The sequence below is a fragment of the Passer montanus genome, unplaced genomic scaffold (assembly GCF_014805655.1).
Source record: "Passer montanus isolate IOZ18808 unplaced genomic scaffold, ASM1480565v1 scaffold96, whole genome shotgun sequence".
NCBI classification, from domain to species: Eukaryota; Metazoa; Chordata; class Aves; order Passeriformes; family Passeridae; genus Passer; species Passer montanus.
Window position 1 is genome coordinate 25,296 of NW_024375034.1, and position 19,720 is coordinate 45,015.

Genomic DNA, 19,720 nt, shown 5'->3' on the forward strand with positions numbered 1-19,720 from the left:
TAAATGATGTTTCAGTTGTTGGCTTGACCCAGAAGTGAGACCTGTGAAGGGTCCTGAGAAGGGAAGTTTTAAATTTAGTGCTTTGTTGAAAAAATTGCTCTCTTCCCACCCAAAATCCAACAGCACAGGAATCAAGGATTTATTCCTTCCAAGGTTTAGTTACAAATCTTTTGAAATGCCCCAAGTACTTATCCTTTTGCTTGGAGGGTGAAGCTCTCAAGTGCTGGAGATCTCCCCAGTTAAACTGGAGGAGGGATTTGGGAGAGGGCTCTATTCTTGCTTAATCTTCTTATCTCTAGAAACCTTTTCCCAGAGAACTGGATGGAAGACCCTGTTCAGGGGGAAATGTCCTTTCTCTCCTGTGCACATCCAGTTTTTCTGACGCTCTTGAAGAGCATCTGGTTTGACGCTATTGATTAGGAATTTGGGCTGTGTCCCGACAGTAATTCCTGCTTTGACATTGTAATTGTGCTTGCATCACCGTTTTCTGGGGGTTATTTTGGCGGCAGCAGTGTTTTCCTCTCCCATCCCCCCTTGGTGTGTAACATGCTAATTAGATCTTTAAATTAAGGACTTGCTGAGTGCTTCCATCTTCATTGGAAATCCAGCCCGAGGTACTTAATAGACCTGTTCTGGTGGTACCTTCACTCACCGCCTGAGAATTCCTTGGAAAAAAAATTAACACGGTTCCATCTCTTGGGCAGTGGTAAGATCTGGTGGTGGTTTTTGGGACTGTGCAGAGAACCTCACATTCCTCATCTGCTCTTGGTGCTTCTCTCTCAGTATCTGAAGTCTCTAAAGGTTTGTGTTTTTATCTGTGACTCTTGAGTGGAAGGGAATAAAAACTATCTCCTACCTCTCCTTTTTATGTCACAGATTTCAGTGAGGTCCACAGCTCACAAATGGCCTTAGCCAGCTCAGATACCAAAATCCTCTGATTCCTCACAGAGTGGGACACTTGCCTCTTCCTCTTCATCTCAAATCTCACATGGGCAGACTACTTGACATTATCTATCTGTTCTCTAAATTTGTACCACAAAAAGTGATGCAATCTTCATCTCACATCTCACATGGGCAGACTGACGTTATCTATCTCTTCTCTAAATTTGTACCACAAAAAGTGATGCAAAACGTAACTTCCAAAAAATGAAACGCTCACTAACAAAATTTCAATTTTCAGAAATAAACAACTAAAAGTTCTAATTGCTTAAAACTATTTCTAGAAAGAACTAAACAGTGTATCTGGGCACACAACTTCCAAAAAAGGAAACGCAAACAAAATTTCAATTTTCAGAAATAAACAACTAAAAGTTATAATTGCCTAAACCAATTTCTAGAAAGAACTAAACAGTGTATCTGGGCACTGATTTAGAAAGTTTAGATCCTCTATCACTCAAAAAAATGGCTGGAATAATTTGATTTCTTTGAAAGGCAAATAGAATATTTCCTTATTTGAAGAAAGAGAAGAAGATGCCCATTTTAGTTGAAATGTATCTCTAGGACACACACTTCTAGAACTCAAGCTAATTTTTGTAGGAATCAAGGAGAGCATGGGGTCTGCATACCAAAAAGCCCCTTTTTAATCAACAGCTGGATTTTTGATGCCCTACTTGTTTTCATTTGTGCTTTGCTGGTTTTCCTTTGTCCAGGATGCCATTACTCCCTACAAGGAAATCCTCCAGATGTATTGGGAGAAGGTGACAGGCTTTGTGAACGCCCGCTGCGATGGACTGGAGCCCTGGCAGCTCATTGGCTTGACTTTTTCTTCCACCCTTGCAAGTGTGTGGCTGCATGGCTTCCTCTGCCAGCCTGAGAGTAAGTATTGGACATATGGGGGGTTTTCTTACCTTTGCAGGCCCTGAGCTGTTCCTGGGCAGTGGGAGGAAAGAGGGTGGAACAAACTTGTTAAAAGAGACTTTCTGCAGTCACCTAATATTTACCAAATTCTTCTGAATTAAGGTCGATGAAATAAATTTGATAAATGAAGCTCCCCCATTCTGTCAGCGGGTGCATGGAATGTGTTGTGCTTCTGTCTCCTTCCCTTTCCCTTCCCTCCCTCTTCTTTTGGCTAAACCATGTGCTTGTCACAATGCTCTCTTCTTGCCCAAAGCCTGGGGAGATTTATGGAGAGCTGGGTTCCTGTGAGCTTAGTCACTGCTGCAGAGTGTCTGGATAACTCCTGGTTGTTTCCCTTCCTGCTGGGGGAGCAGATGATGCCATGTTGGGGGCACATTTCATCTTCAAATATTCAAGATGTGATAGTGTGAGGAAATTTTCTTCTTGTAATTTTTAAAAAAAATACATTTCCGGAGTATCTTCCTGTTTTGAGTGGTTTCTGTTACTGGCAGCTCTTCAGTGGAGCTGAATTCTGCAGAAGCTGCAGTTTTCCCTGGTGGTGTGATGGCCTGAGCTCACTGCCATGCCCTCTGAGGTGCATTTCAGTTCCCACAGGCCTTGGGGTTACACTCTGGTGGCAGCTTGTGAAAAATGGCCAAGTTTTTAACTCGATGTCTCTGTTTCTGAAGCAGCCCCTTCTCTTTATGAAGCAGCTGAACAGTGGGAATGTCTGTAAGGAGCAAATTGCTATGAAACTTCTGTTCAGGACAGCTATCTTCCTAGCTAGTATTTTTACTGTTGCACAGTGTATTTTATTTAAGTATGGACTAGCTCTTAGAGGATCTGATGAGATTGTCGAATTTTTCAGGAGTTTGCAGTCTTTCCTTGCTATGAAAATTATTATTAAAACAGTGTGCACACTGAGATGTGCAACAGAAATGTTATTTACCAGGCCACTGACAAGTATTTACTACAGAATATGCCAATTAGTGTCCTTGGTAGCTTTTCAAATTGTATATATGAACTGAAATATATATGAAGTGTAGATAAAATTGCCAAGTCTTCAAATGGTTGGTTTCTAAACTTTATTTAGTTATTTTTTGGTTTTTCCTGGTGTGCAGGTAGGACTGGGAAGGCATTTTTGGTGGCTGTAAAGCATCTGTGTCATCCAGATTTCATTCCTGCCTTTGGAGCTACCCGAGGAGTTTTCCAGTGCTTGTCATCAGTGGCTTCTCTCATCTGAGTCTGTGCTGTGGTGGAATTTCTGCTCTTCCCTCTGTCCTTTCCCTCAGTCACCTCCCAGTGCATCAAACAGGGCAAATCCACGTTGTGTTGTGGTTGACATTGTCACAAATGTCCCTTGTTCTGGGAGTCTGCTTCACACTGCTCAGTGATTTTAAATAACTCTTCTGCTTTGAAGAGGCAGGAAATGTTATTAATTCCTTACCTTTAGCAAACCCTGAAGTCCCTCTTTTTCCTGTCAAATTCCACACGTGGGTGTGCATTCCCATGTAAGTAAGGAACAAATAACTGATTGCTGTAGATGGCTGCTGTTCTGCCGTCCAGATGCTTCCATGACATGGTTCATCCATGAAAACCTTGCTCCTGGATCCACTCATCTGCCTCACCATGTTCCCTGTGTTATTTCAGCTTGGGTCAGGAATGCTGAGCCTGGATCATGAGCTGCATCAGAAGTTTCTATTTTGTTTTTTTTTTTGTTTCTTAGGTTCCTTTCTGCCTTTTGTCTTTCAGGTTTGACATCCCGAACTAAAAAACAGTTCTTTAAACTGCTGAGAAAAATGCCATTTGTTGGGGCTATAGTAAGTATTTGAACAAGTACTTACAGGACTATTCCAGGTCCTTTTTTTCAGCTCTTTTTGAGAACATACAGCTCAGTGCATCTTTGGTGTTATGTCACTGTGATCCTGATGACCCAGGACATACATCTGGAATGTCTTCTGCTGCCTCCTGATTTAATGCCAGATGTAATTTCTACCTAATCTTTATGTCATAGCATCACTGCCATAATAAGGAGGTTCCACCTCTTTTTAACTTCCGAGCTATTTATATTAACCAAGAATGAGTGAATTCTCTGGTAGCATTTCTTTGTTTTTTGATTTTAAGAAAATGATTTTAATTCTGGAAGAAGGTCCAGGATTGAACTGGAATTATTCTTCTGAAGCAGTGTGGAGTGTGAGACAGCAATTGTCACATTGACAGCAATTCCACATTGTTGTGTAATGTGTGAGGGTATTTATTTTAATCAAGCAGCTGGCCATGATTTGTTCTGGGCTCAGATATCTATTAGCAAAAGTTAGCAGAAGGGTATCAGCAAAATGTAATCAGTAAAATGACCCAGGAGCTGTAGTGTTTGGGAGCTGGTGTTTGTGGGGTTTTTTTGTTAGTTGTTTTTTTTTGTGAGTTTTTTTTGTGTGGGTGGTTTTTTTTTTTGTTTGTTTGTGTGAGTTTTTTTTTTCGTGTGGGTGGTTTTTTTTTTTTTTGTTTGTTTGTGTTTTTTTGGGATGTGTGTTTTTTGGTGCTGGTTTTGGTGTTGTTTTTTTTTTAAATTTCTTTTTTCCTCATAAAGTCTTGAAACCCCAACTGTCAGCATGTTTTAGCAGGTTAAGGGCTGGGGATGAAGAAATGCACAGCTGGGTTTATTTCACCTCGTAAACCACGGTGTCACACTCGATTGCACTTCCTGCTGCTTGCTCTGCTGGTGTATTTACACCTTGATTCCAGGGGTCAGATCTCTTCCAGGCAATTCTATCCAAAGAGTAGCACAGAGGAATTTTTTTTCCTTTTGCTGTGGAGACAGGAGGAGTTCTCCAGTTTCTCCTGTATCACCCTGGAAGGGACTAAATCCCTCCTGTCCTGTTAAATGTCCCAGCTTTCACCTCCTAACCTGAGTAGTCCTTGATCAAGCAAATTCTCCTCTGCTTGTTTCTTGCCTGCCTGTTAGAAAAGGGCACTAGATACAATTCCTGTTGTGTCCAGACTTCCCTTGCCAGGGCTAACCCTGCTCCCCCACACTCCTGCTGTGTCCTGTCTGTGTCCTCTTCCTGTTCTTTGGTGGGTTGATACCTGATAACTTATCAGGTACAAGAGGCCTTGACTTTGAGTCATTCCAATGTGCAAAAGTCAATATCCCAACACCTGTGTTGCCTCCTTTACTTTGGAATGTGTTGAGAAAAGTCTGGGGTTTGCTGAGTGCAGGGTGTGGGTGGGAAGAAAGAAATCTCTGAACTGTGCCTGTGGTGGAGATTTCTTTGTTGTGTTTCTGTTTTTGTGAGTTTCTAAACCATCTGTGTGGGGGTAGAGGAGGCCAAGTACAAACCAGTGCTCCTGAAGACCTCCACAAATTAAAAACTGTGACTTGAAAAGGTTTTCTGGGTAAAAATGCAGGTTTTTTCCTTGAGTTTTATTTTCTCAAGCACTAAGGAAAGGGTCAAAGCTCCCAGTGGAGCAGTTCCTGTCTGCTCCATCAGCACCACAGATGTAGGCAGCAGGTTCTGTCCTGCACACACTCAACAATTATTTAGAATTTGACCAGTGTCACAGTTTGATAGACTTTTTTCTTTCTTGTTAGATTCAAAAGAAGATTGATGAAGCCTTGAATGATGTCACTTCCAGTTTATCCTTCCTGAAAGATGAAAGGGAATATATCAAAGCACTGCCAGAACAAGGCATGAGCCAGCCTGAAGTGCTGCAGAAGATGAAAGAGTACAGCTCAAAAGGTGAGTCTGTACTGCAGCAGACACCACACATGACACTTCCTCTGCTAAATGAGTCCCAGTGACTCCTGCTCATGGTTTCAGCTTAAATATTTTGTCCCCTTGCAAGTTTTTGTCAGTTTTTCTTCTGGACATGACTGAGATTCATGAGTTCTAATGCTGTGTTCAGGTATTTCCACTGAAATTCTGTTACTTCCGCAAGAATTTCAGGCTGATGGAGAGATGGGAGAGCTGAGGAGAGGGGAAATATGGAGGAAGTTCTCTTTTTGGATTGCTTTTCTGAGCTGCTGCCTTGATGTTTGACTTTTACCAGAAATGTGAAGCCCCAGAAAATACTCACAATCAAAAAAAGCAATTTCCAAGTAGGATTGTTAGGGAATTTCCAAGACTGTGACCTCAGTTAAGAGAGACAATGGTTTGTGCCTTGAAAAAGCCTTTTAAGGAAGAGTGATGATGATGTTCTCCTGGCTTGAGTCCACACAAGCAGTGTCTGACACTCATCTGAGTTGCCTCTCTCATGTAAACATGTTCCCCCTGATTTGTGTGCCTGTTACTCCTAATGAGTAAATTTGGGTGACTTCCTGTCCAGGGGAGAAGATACAACTGCCCTGCTCCTATCCCAAAAATGAGAATTTGCTGCTAGAACAGTGCATCTGCTCCAAATTCAGAAACACAACAATTTCATGATCCAGTATCCTGGAAAAACGTCCTTCTTTTCTACTTCTGTGTATTGCTAATGTTTTTTTCTGTGTGTTTTCTCTTAAATTTTTGTTTCCTTCCTTTAATGGGTTCTTTTTTTCTTTTCTAAGGTCATCCTCTCCTCCCTATTTTTGTCCCCCACTCCTTTGGAAGTTGCCTGGAAGTACCAGTTTAGGTGAAATTTAACTGAGGTGCCAGCACTGTGGATTTTAGCAGTACAAACTTGGCTTTTCCTTCTCTTCCCAGCTTCCTGTGCTGGTGGATGCTCTTTTAAAGTGGCTTTAATTTAGTGTCCAGTTGGTTGAACAGCAGTTTGGGGAGACTGCTGGGGATTAAGTGGATTATTTTATTAATTTAACTGCTTGCTCCAGCTACATGTTGGTTATGTGCTGACTCCTCAGTCATCATTTACTTGCTGTTTGCTAAGTTCACACTGTGCCAGGGGCTCAGCTTCACACACAGCTTTCCCTGGGCCACAAAACTCTGGGAAGTCTCAAAAGCTGAGTCCTCCTCTGTGGAACTGAGGGGATTTTCCCTGTGCTTTCCCACCCTGGCTGGGAATGGCTGTGTTTGTGAGCAGTGTGCTCTTCCCTCTCTTGCAGGAGATGTACGCTGGCAGGATGGGAAAGTCTCTGGGACTGTGTACAGTGGTGAGGAGAAGCTCACCCACCTGCTGGTGAAGGTAAGGTGCCAGCAGGCCAGCTTTGCATCTTCAGGGTGACCAGAAACCCCTCAGAGCTGTTCCAGCATCCCAAAGTAAATAGGGAAGGTGTAAAACTTAAGTCTGGGAAGGGGAATTAGTGGCAATTTGGGCAGTGTGACTCTGGCCAGGTGATTGTCCCTGTGAAAACACCTCGTAGAGATAACTGGGATCTAATCAGATGAGGTGCTGTTGTGAGTGAGAAAGTAATTAGTAATTACAAGTGAACTAGAGACTGGTACTGGAACGGCTTTCACTGAGCAAAACTAAACTCCTCTTGGTTTGAGCAAAAGAGAACTTTTGGGAAATGTTTTTTGGCATGGTTATGTGGTCCAAATCTTAGACAATGGAGCACTGGCATGCTTCAGTGGTGTTCTTGTGAGGTCTGTTTACCTGCTCAGGAACTCCTCCCTTTGAGAAGGCTGCAAAATAACCTAAACAGCCTAAAGGTTTGTTTTCAAGTACATCTCCTTCCAGAGTTGTTTTGCTAGAAAAGGAAGTCTGGTCCTCTTGTTCCTGGGAACAGTTTTTGTAGCAGGCTCTGTTTGGTGGTTGCTATTGGTGTTTTCTTCCTCATGTTGACATTTTCTCTGCCACTTTTGGAGAAACAAAGCTCAGAGCAGCCTTTCTGGAGGGGCCTCGGCTTGGATCACTTTGTGGAAACATTCCCTTTGTGCTGATTATTCACTGGTTTGTTTTGCTGTATTTTATTTAACATCCCTGCAGTTGCTTTTTGATCTGGACTGCAGGAGGTTGGGGCTGTTCCAGCCTTGTATCCTCAGTTGTGGAATGAGCAGAAATACTGGTTTCTACAGCCACTATCCTTGTGGTGTGGGTGGGCATTTGTGCTTTACTGTCTGCTTCAGAACCCCCTCTTAACAATAAACTTGAGAACAAGTTCTGCTAAGTCACTTTTTTTTTCCTGACTTGTGTAAAGCAATTGCAGGATGTATCTTGTGTTCTTTAAAAACAGCAAAATTATTAGATCTGTCCTTCCAACAAGAGATATTGCTGTGCTGTAGAATCCATGGCAGAGGTCTGAATGCCTTAGAAAAACATTCATTTTTTCTTTATTTTACTCCTCAGCTTCCCAGCTTGTGGCATTTACTTTCAGGAGCAGTTAAGTCCTGTAATATTCTTGTGGTAAAATGCAGCTAATTTGCTTCTAGAGTGCACATGGGGAGTTCTTAAAGCCTCATCTGCAAGTCTAACTTTCTCTCTCTGTTTTCTGAAGGTGTATGAAGAGTTTGCCTGGAGTAATCCTCTCCATCCAGATATATTCCCTGGTCTGAGGAAGATGGAGGCAGAAGTAGTGAGGATTGCCTGCACGCTCTTCCATGGGGGCCCCAAATCTTGTGGTGCTGTAAGTAACCTGTCTTTGCTGCCTGAACATTTTGGGTATTGTTGACTTTGACAAGTGCAAATGCACCTTGTGCTCTCCAGGTGAGCATGAGGATAAGCTCATTCTGGTGTATTCCATGCCTGCTGTGTTAATTAAGCTGTGTTAAGAGGTTGCTTAATTCCTCTTCTTGAGAGAGACAGTTCCACTCAGAGAAACAGTTCCCTAAGCAAGACCATTTACTTCATCTTTTTTTTTTTCCCCACTCTTAAGTGACACAGATGGCAGTTGGAAAAGAGAACTGGTGTAATGCAGCCTGGCTGGATGTCAGTGGGGAACTGTGAGCAGAGAAGTGTCACTCTGAGAAGCTCCCCTCAGTTTTACTCTCTGAGCTGCAGATCTGTGAGCCTGCCAGATTGCTGAGCTCGAGGGCAAGGCCAGCTGGCTGGCTGGCTACTCACCAACAAGCAGGCATGGATTGTCAGCTGTCCAGCTGGAAAGCTGTGTTTCCAGGCTCATGTGGCCTTCCTGTGCAAACCAGTTGTACAGTCTTGATAAAATTCCCAGCAAGAGTCCAAATGTGTGTTCTTAAGCTGATGCTTTCAGTGTTGGAAGGCAGTGTTGACACAAGAGCTTACGGGCTGAACTGGCCTTGTGTGAGCTTTCCCTGTCAGGTGGGGGCTTGCTTGTGTTGAGGGGTTGAGAACTGGAGTAGCTTTGTGGAAGGTGTAGCTGGGCTCAGACTCCCAGTGGGATTGAAGATGAGCTCGGCTGTGTGGGAGTGCAAGATGTGATTGCGTTTGAGAGGAGGAGGTGACACCCTCTGACCTGACTTTTCTTCTCAGGACTGCATTCCTTGTACCACCTTCAGCTTTAGAGGAGGAACGTGCCTCTTTGCTTACAAAAACCATTTCACCTCACCTCAGCTGCTTTCTGGCTTGCAGAGCTGAGATTTTCCTGGGGCTGGGCATGAAGCTGTTGGGACTGGTTTCTGTCAGCAGTTGGGACATCCCCTGGCACAGCAGGCAGGGAGCTGTGTGCCCCTGATAGGTGCTTGGGGAACTTTGCTTGCTGAAGCCTGCACAGGGGATCTTTGGCTTTTGTTATGTAAAACACGATGTAAAGGTGTCAGCCTTGGCCTTGGGTGCTCTCCCACTGAAATGGAAAAGTGGGATTGCCTAAGAGAAGGTCAGAACAGGTAAAAAACTGCCGCAGCCAAGGTGAGACCTGCACGAATATAGTCTGGGGAATCCTGCTTTTCCTTCTGTCCTCCTGCTTTTCCTTCTGTCCTCCTGCTTTTCCTTCTGTCCTCCTGCTTTTCCTTCTGTTCTCCTCTCACTCCTGAGGATGGTGCCACACAGCAAAGGAAGTGCCCAGCCTGCTGTGGGATTCTGCCCTAGCTGCTTGAACACAGCCCCAATGGCAGGCAGAAGGGGAGGGCTGGAAAGCTGATCAGCCAGAAACAGAAGATTAATTGCACCCCTGTAATTACCATGTCTGAGTGAGTGTTTCCAGTGGACTTCTTGTCTTCCTCCCACTGCTCTTCCTGACTGAAGTGTCCAGAGTTGCTGATCCCTCATGTGGGTGGGTATATGGAGATCTCATGCTTTTTAAGTAGTTGGGCTCAAAGACTTCTCTTACTTTCTTTTCTTCTACCCAGAACTGAATTAACATTTCAGAAGAATTTCTGGAGGCTTGGACAGTTGCAAACTCAATTAAAAAGTGGATTTTTTTCAAACTGATTATTTGCTTTCTGTCTTGGGAAGGCCCTGCTGCAGCTGGTGGCTCAGTGCTGCAGTTATACCTCTGTGAGTGGTGAGACTGTAAAGCAGAGAGGTTTTAATGCTAAACCAGGGAAGGTGCAATGCTCTGAGTTATCTTTAATCTGTTCAAGAGGAGCTGCTGGCTCATTCTACTGGAAAGCCTCTGGGTTTACTTGATTCAGCTTTTGCAGTGTTGAAATTTAGAACAAGTGCCTTTTTCCCCCCTGAACTTCCTCACTGCCACCTCTGAGAGGCAGAGTGTCATAGTGCCAGGCCCCTGTCCACTGGGTTTACTAACCTGGTGTAAGCAGCAGGGACTGCTTGGCCAGTTTGTTGGTGTTGGTGGTGGTCCCTGAAGGCAGATGGAACTCATTGGTGTTTCTGGAGAGGGTGTCTGCATCTGTGCTGCATGGAAAGCACCAAAAAGCTTCTGTCTGGACTTCTCAGTGAGGCAGTTTCAGTTCCTTTGTGCTTGATCTCCACAGCACATTGCAGAAAGCACTTTGTGGCAGTGACACTCTGCTGCTCAGTCTGGGAGAAGCTGCCCTGTGACACATCCCTGCTGTTCCCAAGGTTTTCAGCAGCCTGGGATCCCTGGTCCTGCCCTGTGTCATGTGGACACCTCCCTCAGCAGGATCTCTGGGGAGCTTCCTCTTTGAAGGTTTTTGGTGTGCTTCATAAATGCCAAAATGCAACCTGTCTTTTTTACATTTCTGAATCTTAAATCAAACCAGCAGCTTGTGTTATTTACAGGAGCTGCCTTTAGCTGAGCCACATGGGCTGTAATTCTTCTTTTGTTGACATGGCCATAAAAGCTCTAACAGTGCCCTGGTGGTTGGGAGGTGTTCAAACATGCCTTTGTCTTAAATTGCTCTGAGAGATGTTTCAAGTTTTTAAGCAGTTTTAAAAGTAATAATTTTCAGCAGTGGATGGATGTTTCCTATTTCTCACTAATTGCTACTATTGTTCTTACTTTAATTGTGTTATGCAAGAGCAAAGAGACAGGAATCAGTAAGTTTGGGTGCCTGGAAGATTCTAATCACATTCTTGCAATGATTTGGAAGGACTAATTAAGCTCAGCACACAGAAGAGGAACAGGAGAGTTTGTTCTTGTCTGATGTGTTCATGTTCACAAGGTGCTTTGTTTTGCAGTGTTAGCTGTGTGGATTTCCCCTGTAATTTGGGAGAGAAATCAGCACTTTTATGCAAGCTCCAGTATTTTTTTTAAGTAGCTTTTTGAACTTTAAAAAGGGCAGCTTTGAAGTGTAGGGAAAAATTCTGTGTGTGTGTGAGACATGTAAGTATTTGATGTGGATCTCTCTGTGAATTCTTCTTCCACTAATTCTACAGCTGAGGACAGGAGAGAGAAGGCAAAATCACCAAGCCTAAGCTTCCTGTAGAAACCCATTTTGTTTCTTCTCCCCAAATTCTGTGACTTCCAAACTATTCTACAGCTGAGGACAGGAAAGAGAAGGCAAAATCACCAGACACAAGCCTAAGCTTCCTGTAGAAACCCATTTTGTTTCTTCTCCCCAAATTCTGTGACTTCCAAACTTTAGCTGCACATTTGAAGTAGGGAGACGTGACTGATATGTCTTGAGGGGGGCTTAAACTGTGCAGACCTGTCAGATTTTATCTGTAGTGATGAGCAGGTCACCTTGAGAGACACAAGTTGTGGAATTTACAACCTGCAGGTTTCCAGGAGTTTTATGGGAGGCTGCCACAGCGTTACGACTGTGCAGTGGATTGTGGTGTGGTTTTTTACTCTGTTACTCCAGAAATAAATTGTTGTTTGCTTTTTTTTATTATTATTATTATTATTCCTGGGGTGGTTCAGCTCAGTGAAACTTTTGGTCAGCTTTGTCTCCAGGGTCTAAATGGACATGTTTGTTCAGGTGAAAATGGAAGCAAAACTTCAGAGACCATGAACCAAAGTGGTTCTTTAATGTCTGACAGTTTGACAGTGACAGGGCCAAAGGAATCCTGAATAGGGACCATATCTCTTATTGCTATTGTAATGTTGAGGTTCCAGAGCGCTGGGATTTGGAGGGAGGAAGCAACGGAAGTGATATACTGAGTTTGGAAAGCAGGAGGGATGTTTATTCCTTGTGCTCTCTCCTCTCCCCTCCCATTCGCAAAACAACAAATAAATCAAGAACACAGAATGTCTGTTTACTTTCCTTTTTCCCCCACACTTTGCCTGGCCTTTGAAGATAGTGCAGGATTGCAGAGCTGCTTAAACAATGCCTGTTTCCAGCCCCTTTTCCCATGGCATGGAAGAGCCTGTGGAGTTCATTGAGGGGAGAGAAGAATGCCCTGGGCGGGTGCTGAATCAGCGCGCCTTGGCCGCGCGCCGGCCGCGCGCCGCTGGGGAACTGGGATCCTGTGACAGTGATTCAGGCTCTGCCCACAGCAGAACGAGTTTGCTGTCAGTGGCTGAGCTGGCAAAGCCTCCTGTGAAGGAAGGAGCAGGCTCCGTGCACAGGTATAATCCATGTGGACCAAGAGGATTTTGCTGTTGGAGTTGCACTGGTTCTGTTCCAGAGTCGGGTACTTCTCTGTGATGGATACTCATGATGTGCTGACTGTGGGCCAATTTAGGAAGCTGAGCTGGCTGAAATTCAGCTTTTTTGGGTGGATTTTCAGCTGTCTGAACAAGCTTTCTGTGTGGTCGTCTGCCAGTCTGGGTGCCTGGGAGAAGATCCATCCTGGATGCTCTTCCTTACCCTGCATGTGATGGACTGCTGACAAGTGTTGGCTCTGACCTGCCAAAAACTGTGTGGCTCAGCATTCCCATGCAGGGGATAAAGCCAGACTTTGAGGAAAGGCTTGTTACATATGAAGGCAAGACGTTGGTGTTTTGGTGTTAGGATTGAAGTGGGTTGTTCCCATTCCCTGTACAGAGGCTGCTTTTTCAAGAGCAGGTTATCTAGGTGAGCATAGGGAATGCTGCCTGACGAGGAGCAGGCCTGGTGTTCAGTAACACAAATCCCAAGATCCCCATGTCCTTCTTAGCAAAGTTTTCACAATCATTATCCTAAGCAGTGTTGCAAGGATGGGTACAAGTTTGCAATAATCCCATTCCTCTTCTCCAGCCCAGTGGGAAGGAGTCTATCACCAGCTGGGTTTTTTTTTTCCCAAAGGTAATCATAACCTGACAGATCTTTATTCATGAATGGCATTGAGAAGTGAGTGGCACAGCCCATAAAACCCTTAAAACATTGTGTTCCTGCTGCCTTCCATTTGCTGCACAATTAATGCAGCGATGTCTTTATCCAGTGAGAAGCTCTGTTAGGTTTTATCTCTGACAGCTGTTGCTTTTAAACTTACCCTAAAAAGCAGGAATTGTCTGTGGTGTGACAGTTGCTTTCACACTGCCTGTGGCAGCAGCTGCTGCTGGCTTGGATTGTGCTAGGGACAAATCCTGGCAGGCTGTGAACTTTGTTCCTTATCTCTGTACTTCACGTTTAGTCATTGTCACACAGTCACACTTCTTGGCATTTTCAGGGTTTACAGCCATGTCAGCAGGAAAAAACCTAAGGAAAACCCAAATGTTATAAGGCTACAAATGTGATTGGCTCCTTTTTATGTTTATTTTTGAGGGGGAAGAGGCTAAAAGGGGAAGTTGCAGTTGGTTCAAGAGGTCTGAGGAGCAAAATTAGCCACCCATAAGCAGAATAAGTAGGTTTTGATTCCTCATTTATGTGAGCCTATGTATAACTGTCCAGCTACCCCATATCCTTAGGTTATGGCTCACCCAATAAATCAGTCCTGCAGGCTGCTTAAAAAACCAACCTCACATTTTCCCAAGTTAAAATTTTACTGGGGAAGGTCGTACCCAGTGTCCCCTGCATGCCAGAACTCATAGAAGCTGACCTACAAGAGACCTTCCACTTGAGGAATTCCTTCCTGTAAGGAGTTTAATTTGTGTATTTGCACCAGCTCTTCAGTTCAAGTATGCAGTTGTAAACCTGTGTGTGCCTCCCTCTCTTCCACCTCCTGATGCAAACGCTGTGGTCAGGGTGAAGAGGGCTGGGACAGCAGGGTTGGTGGGTGGTGTGGGTACTGACTGGACTGGCTGAGGTGAGGAATGCACAAATTCCTCCTGGTGTGAAATTCCTTGTGTCCCTGGGGGCTTTAGAAGCTCTGCTACTGGGCAGACCTAGGCTGGTCTCAGCAGAGAGGAGGTGGGAATTCCAAGTCCTGCAGCATTCCAGGTTCTGGGAAGGTTTTGTAGCTGAGGAGTGGGGCCAGCCCTGAGCTGACTGTGCCTTGGTGTGGCACTGCTCCAGACCTAACAAACCTTGCTGGACTGCAGCTGACTTAACACAGAATCAACTTTGTTGTTTCCGTGTACGTGGCATAATTAACCTGTAATGCAGATAAACAATCCCCAGGTAATCAAGAGCTTAAGTACCAGTAGTTTGGTGAGGTGAGGTGACTGCAATGTGGTCCCCTCCTGCTGGGCTCTGGAATTCTATACTTTTTGTTTGTTTTCCCTTTCCCACATCCCATTTAAATCGAGGATTCAGCATTTAAATGTGCATTTTCAAGCTGGGTGTCAGAAAGCTGCCTTGTGCTGTTCTAAAGTGGCTTCTGCTGCCCTTTAAACCCTGAGTTGTCCTGTGCACCTTTGAAGCAGAGTCAAGAGATGCTGTTCCTGCATTGCCTTTTTGCTTTTCCCTCCTGTCACACCCATTGTTATTTTCCTTGTTTGCTTCTTTTCTGGTGACAGATGACATCTGGGGGGACTGAGAGCATCCTGATGGCCTGCAAGGCATACAGAGACCTGGCTTATGAGAGAGGCATCAAGCAGCCAGAAATGTGAGTGGTGCCACCACAGCTTTTTCCTTTGGGGGCTTGTGGGATTTGCTGTCCCCTTGAGCTGAGATGTGCTGGACCTCAATAATTCTTCATTTCAGAGCTCATTGCCACCTATTCCTTGTCCATCTCTATCTGGAGGAGAGAAACCTGTGTGGAAAGAAGAGTTCAAAAGCACAGGAGGTTTTAAAACAGCCTGGGGGGGCACAGATGTTGCTGGGGCAGCTGTATTTTGGCAATACCTGTCTGCTGCTCTAGACAGCCTGCTTGGATCAGCTCTGCTCTCGAGCAGAGATTGTCAGGCCCTTTGAAGTATTCAAGGGGTTTGATTTATTCACATCAAAGAAGGCTTAGCTCTGAGGCTGGAGTTGGGCTGGTTGGAGCTCAAATGAGGAATTGTGCTAATCATTACAGTGCTAATAGAGGATTTGCTGTCTTTAATGTGCTGTCTCTTCTCTAGATGGTGCATGGAAAATATTTCTCTGGCTAATTGCTTTGAGGGGAAAATGTTAAAGGAAGCCAAACGCTGGTGTTTCTTTTCTTCCCTCTCTAACATTTAAGGCTCTGATAATGATGTGAGGCCTCAGAAAACAGGGTTAATTGAGGCTGTTCAGCCACTGGAGATGGGGGACAGCAAATGTTACATTCATTTGATGTGTTCCTTTCCCAGGTTGGTCCCAGTGAGTGCCCACGCTGCCTTTGACAAGGCAGCACACTACTTTGGCATGAAGCTGATCCAAATACCACTGACCAAGGCTATGGAAGTGGATGTTCAGGTATCACTTTAGTCTCTTTCTGTGAGGAAATTAGCACTGTACAGCAACTAGGCAAGAAATCTGCCTGTCCAGGTAGCGAGTCAGTGGATAAAGAGGGTGGAATGCTTTGTGGAAACAGTGAAAAACAGCATGAGTAAGTGTCATTGCAGATGAAGTTGTATTTGAAATAACTGGATGTTATCCCTTTGTCCTGTGGGATTCATTTAGACTCAGGTAATTTATGTATTTTGTAAACAGCCTCAGATTTCAGAGAAGGATGAACAAAAATATTATGGTATTTCCCAGTGGATGAGTGGTTGTAACTCGTTGCTTTTCTCTCTGTACTCTCATGCCTTGGTTTTTAAGACCAGACTGCATGTTCTCACACTTTATCTTTTTTGGCAGGATGGCACTTGGTAAATGGAATGTGAGCATCTTCTCTCTTTAAATCTTCAGGCAATGAGGAGAGCTATCTCGAGGAACACAGCCATGCTGGTCTGTTCTGCTCCCCAGTTCCCACATGGAATTATGGACCCCATTGAAGAGGTGGCAGAGGTAGGATACCCCTACCTGTAGGAACCTGTGTTGTAGCAATAACACCAGCACAAGAAGAGTAGAGGGGCTGCAGGATGCTGAGCAGTGAATTTGCTGGGGGGATCCCACTGGCTGGAAGGGTATTACTGTCCTCAGATGAGCTGTTTACCAACAGCAGGGCATGTTGGATGCAGTTTGGGACTGAGAGGGAATGGGTGACTGTGAAATGAACCAGAAGTGCTCATTCTTTGCTACCTGAAAGAACACTTAAATGGCTCACCTGGTGAAAAGGCTTTGATTTAGGGCCTGCTGGTTGTAGCAAAATTGGTGTGGAAGTCTGAGGAATGTGTGGAGGGAGTAGGAGTCAAAGGGCTGGGATCTTATTTTCTGAACACACCTCTTGATTTCTTTCCTCTCTGTGCTCCAGTTATTTATTTTATATGTGACCAGCCAGGGCCTCTGACCTTCTGTTCATTTGGCTCATACCCTTTTATTTTATTCTGGATACTCCTTTCAGGCAATGTTGTCACATTCCTTTGGCAAACACAGCAAACTACCAAAATGCCATGTTGTTTTTCCTGCGTGTGGAAGGCAGGAAAAGGCATCCCACAAACAGCCAGCCCTTCCACATCTCCTGAACTCCACAACTTGAGAGTGGTGTGATGTTCTCAAAGGGTTCAGTGAACATTTAACTGTGAAATGCCAAATATGTTTTGGTGACTGGAGTTTGGGTGCCCCAGCCACATAATTTTGATCTCTTTTTCACACACAGCTTGCAGTGAAGTACAAAATCCCCTTCCATGTGGATGCCTGCCTGGGTGGATTCCTGATTGCTTTCATGGACAAGGCAGGGTTCCCCCTCAAGCGTCCGTTTGATTTCCGTGTGGAAGGTGTGACCAGCATTTCTGCTGACACCCACAAGGTAGGGAGAAGGGTCTTCCAGGGCTTTCATTTTTGGGGTGTGATTCCTATTGCCATCCTGGCCTTCAGGCATTTCTTCCCTACTGTGTGGAGCACTGAGGTGCAGGGGTAGGGGCTGCTCTGTTCATGTGTTTTGTGCAATGTGCCAAAGTACAGAACCCCTCAGGCTGGGAAAAACCTCCAGGATTGAGTCCAGCCTTGAAGAGTCCCCACCTTATCAGCCAGAGCAGAGCACTGAGTGCCACATCCAGTCATTCCATGAACACCTCCACCACCTTCCTGGGCAGCCCCTTCAACCCTGACAGCCCCTTTTTCCCCTTCCACAAAGAAAGTTCTCCTGATTTCCAACCTTAACCTCCCCTGGCACAACTTGAAGCTGTTTCCTCTTGTCCTGTCATTGTTTTCTCTGAGCAGAGCCTGACCCCCTCAGGCTGTCCCCTCCTGGCAGGGAGCTGTGCAGAGCCACAAGGTCCCCCCTGAGCCTTTTCTTCTCCAGGCTGAGCCCCTTCCCAGCTCCCTCAGCCCCTCCTGGGGCTCCAGCTCTGTTCCCTTCCCTGGAAATGCTCCAGCCCCTCCAGGGCTCTCTGGCTGGGAAGGCCCAGAGCTGGACACAGCCCTCAAGGGCCCCCAACCCAGAGGGACAATCACTGCCCTGATTCTGCAGGTTGCACTGTTCCTGATCCAGGCCAGGTGTTATTGCCACATGGGCACGTGGTGGCCCATGTACAGCTGCTGTCACCAGCACCCCAAGGCCCTTTCCAGCTTCCCAGCCCCTCTGCTCCAGCCTGGAGCTGCAGGGAGCTGCTGTGACCCAAGGGCAGAACCTTGCACTTTGCCTTGCTGAACCTCTGCCCATGGACCCAGCCCGTCCCAAGCCTTCTGCTCTCTAGCAGATCAACAAATGGGATCTTGGTGAGGACTTGGGTGCATTCCTGTGCCCTCTTGCTGCTTCCTAACCCTTTCTGTGCCCCTTGCAGTATGGCTACGCTCCCAAGGGCTCCTCGGTGGTGCTCTACAGTGACAAGGAGTACAGGAAGTACCAGTTCTTCATAGCCCCTGACTGGCAAGGGGGAATTTATGCCTCCCCCTCCGTGGCAGGCTCCAGGCCTGGTGGGATCATCGCTGCATGTTGGGCAACCCTGCTGCACATCGGAGAGTCGGGCTACGTTGAGGCTACGAAGAGGATCATTAGAACAGCTCGTTTCCTGGAGTCAGAGTACGTGGGATCCTGCTGCACCCATCCTCCCAAACTGCTTTTGTTTTGTTTTTCACTGGTACCTGCTGGGCACTTCTGGGAGAACATTTGTTTGTGCCCTGATAGCTGAGGGACACAGATGGGAAGGGTGCAGGGACCTTCATTCAGCCTGGCTTTGGGAATTCCTTCTGCCTTCAGCTGTGGCTGAGGGGGAATCTGGAGGGAGGACAGAAGAAGGGTTGTACTCTTCATTGTTGGGGTGCTTGGGTGGCTGTGTAAGAGAAGCTGATTTTCTGTCTTCCCTTACTTTTCTCTTTCCATTTCTTCCTGGATTTACTTGACTTTAGGGTATGCAATGACCCAGGTCCTCTGGCAAGTCCCAATGGCCCGGGATGGGTGCATGATTTTTGGGTGGGAGTGTGCTGCCATCTGCTCCCTCTTGTAGCTTTTCCTTTAAGGCTCCAGCTGTGTGGACAGAATGTCTGAACCCTGTAACATTGATCAGTCGTTTCTTTTCTTTTCAAGGTTGAGAAAAATTGACAGCATCTTCATTTTTGGGAAGCCAGAGGTGTCTGTCCTGTCCATTGGCTCGGACACTTTTGACATCTATCGATTATCTAATTTTTTAGCTGCAAAAGGATGGAACTTGAATGTCCTACAGTTCCCACCAAGGTGAGTGTGTGGAGACCAGGGAGTGATGTATTTACTTCAGGCCATGCAGCTCTTGTGATTTGCTGAGTACTGTTGTCCATAGCTGATAAATTGTATGTAGAATTTTCCTCTGCAGACAGGAATCACTTTTGTAATTGCCATTATACAGCAGTGAAGATAAAGTATTAATAATTTTAATGAGCCTGGCAGAGGATTTTCTATTTGCCTCCATCTAATGCAAGCAGAAAAATATAAATAACCAAGGCTCTGTCTTATGTTTAGTTAACTGAGTGTTTCTAGATTGATTTATTTATTTTTATGGTCTTCCTCCTGCCCACTGAAGATGAAGGAAATTAAAACAACAGTGAAGGGCTGATCATTTTCAATGTAAAATTAATCTTTGTCAGAGACTTTCCTTAAGTGGGAAATTGGGCTTTTGTGGGCAAAAGTGGTCAATGCTCCCAGATGCAGCTGCACTGAAAAAAATTTTGACTGGCTGGCCATGTGATGTAAAGTCCAGAGAGCCTGAGGTGATAGCTCAGAGGTGGGTGCTTCCTTCTGGTGATGGCTTAGAAGCTGCAGAGGAAGGAGAAGGAAATGATAACAGGGGTCACTGTGCTTGCAGGCAGCTGCATTTTTCTCACCAGACATACCTGGAATGAGGTGAGAAACTTTAACCTAATTGTGAAGTCAGGAAAGAAGGAAGAAGGAGCTGGTTCTAGCAAGCATTCCACAGGGATTACCCTTAGTGGGAATGCTGTTTCAAGGAGAT

At 45.3% G+C, this 19,720-nt stretch overlaps 1 protein-coding gene across 1 annotated transcript in view; it reads left to right on the forward strand.

Moving 5' to 3' along the window:
- SGPL1 (sphingosine-1-phosphate lyase 1) overlaps positions 1-19,720 on the forward strand; it is a 32,446-nt gene that overhangs the window by 9,188 nt on the left and 3,538 nt on the right. Inside the window, exons 2-12 of the mRNA XM_039696245.1 lie at positions 1,650-1,815; positions 3,589-3,656; positions 5,426-5,573; positions 6,872-6,951; positions 8,204-8,332; positions 14,807-14,895; positions 15,563-15,668; positions 16,104-16,202; positions 16,954-17,103; positions 18,080-18,318; positions 18,823-18,969. Of these exons, the coding sequence (XP_039552179.1) occupies positions 1,650-1,815; positions 3,589-3,656; positions 5,426-5,573; positions 6,872-6,951; positions 8,204-8,332; positions 14,807-14,895; positions 15,563-15,668; positions 16,104-16,202; positions 16,954-17,103; positions 18,080-18,318; positions 18,823-18,969 (1,421 nt within the window). The remainder of the gene's footprint in view (positions 1-1,649; positions 1,816-3,588; positions 3,657-5,425; positions 5,574-6,871; positions 6,952-8,203; positions 8,333-14,806; positions 14,896-15,562; positions 15,669-16,103; positions 16,203-16,953; positions 17,104-18,079; positions 18,319-18,822; positions 18,970-19,720) is intronic.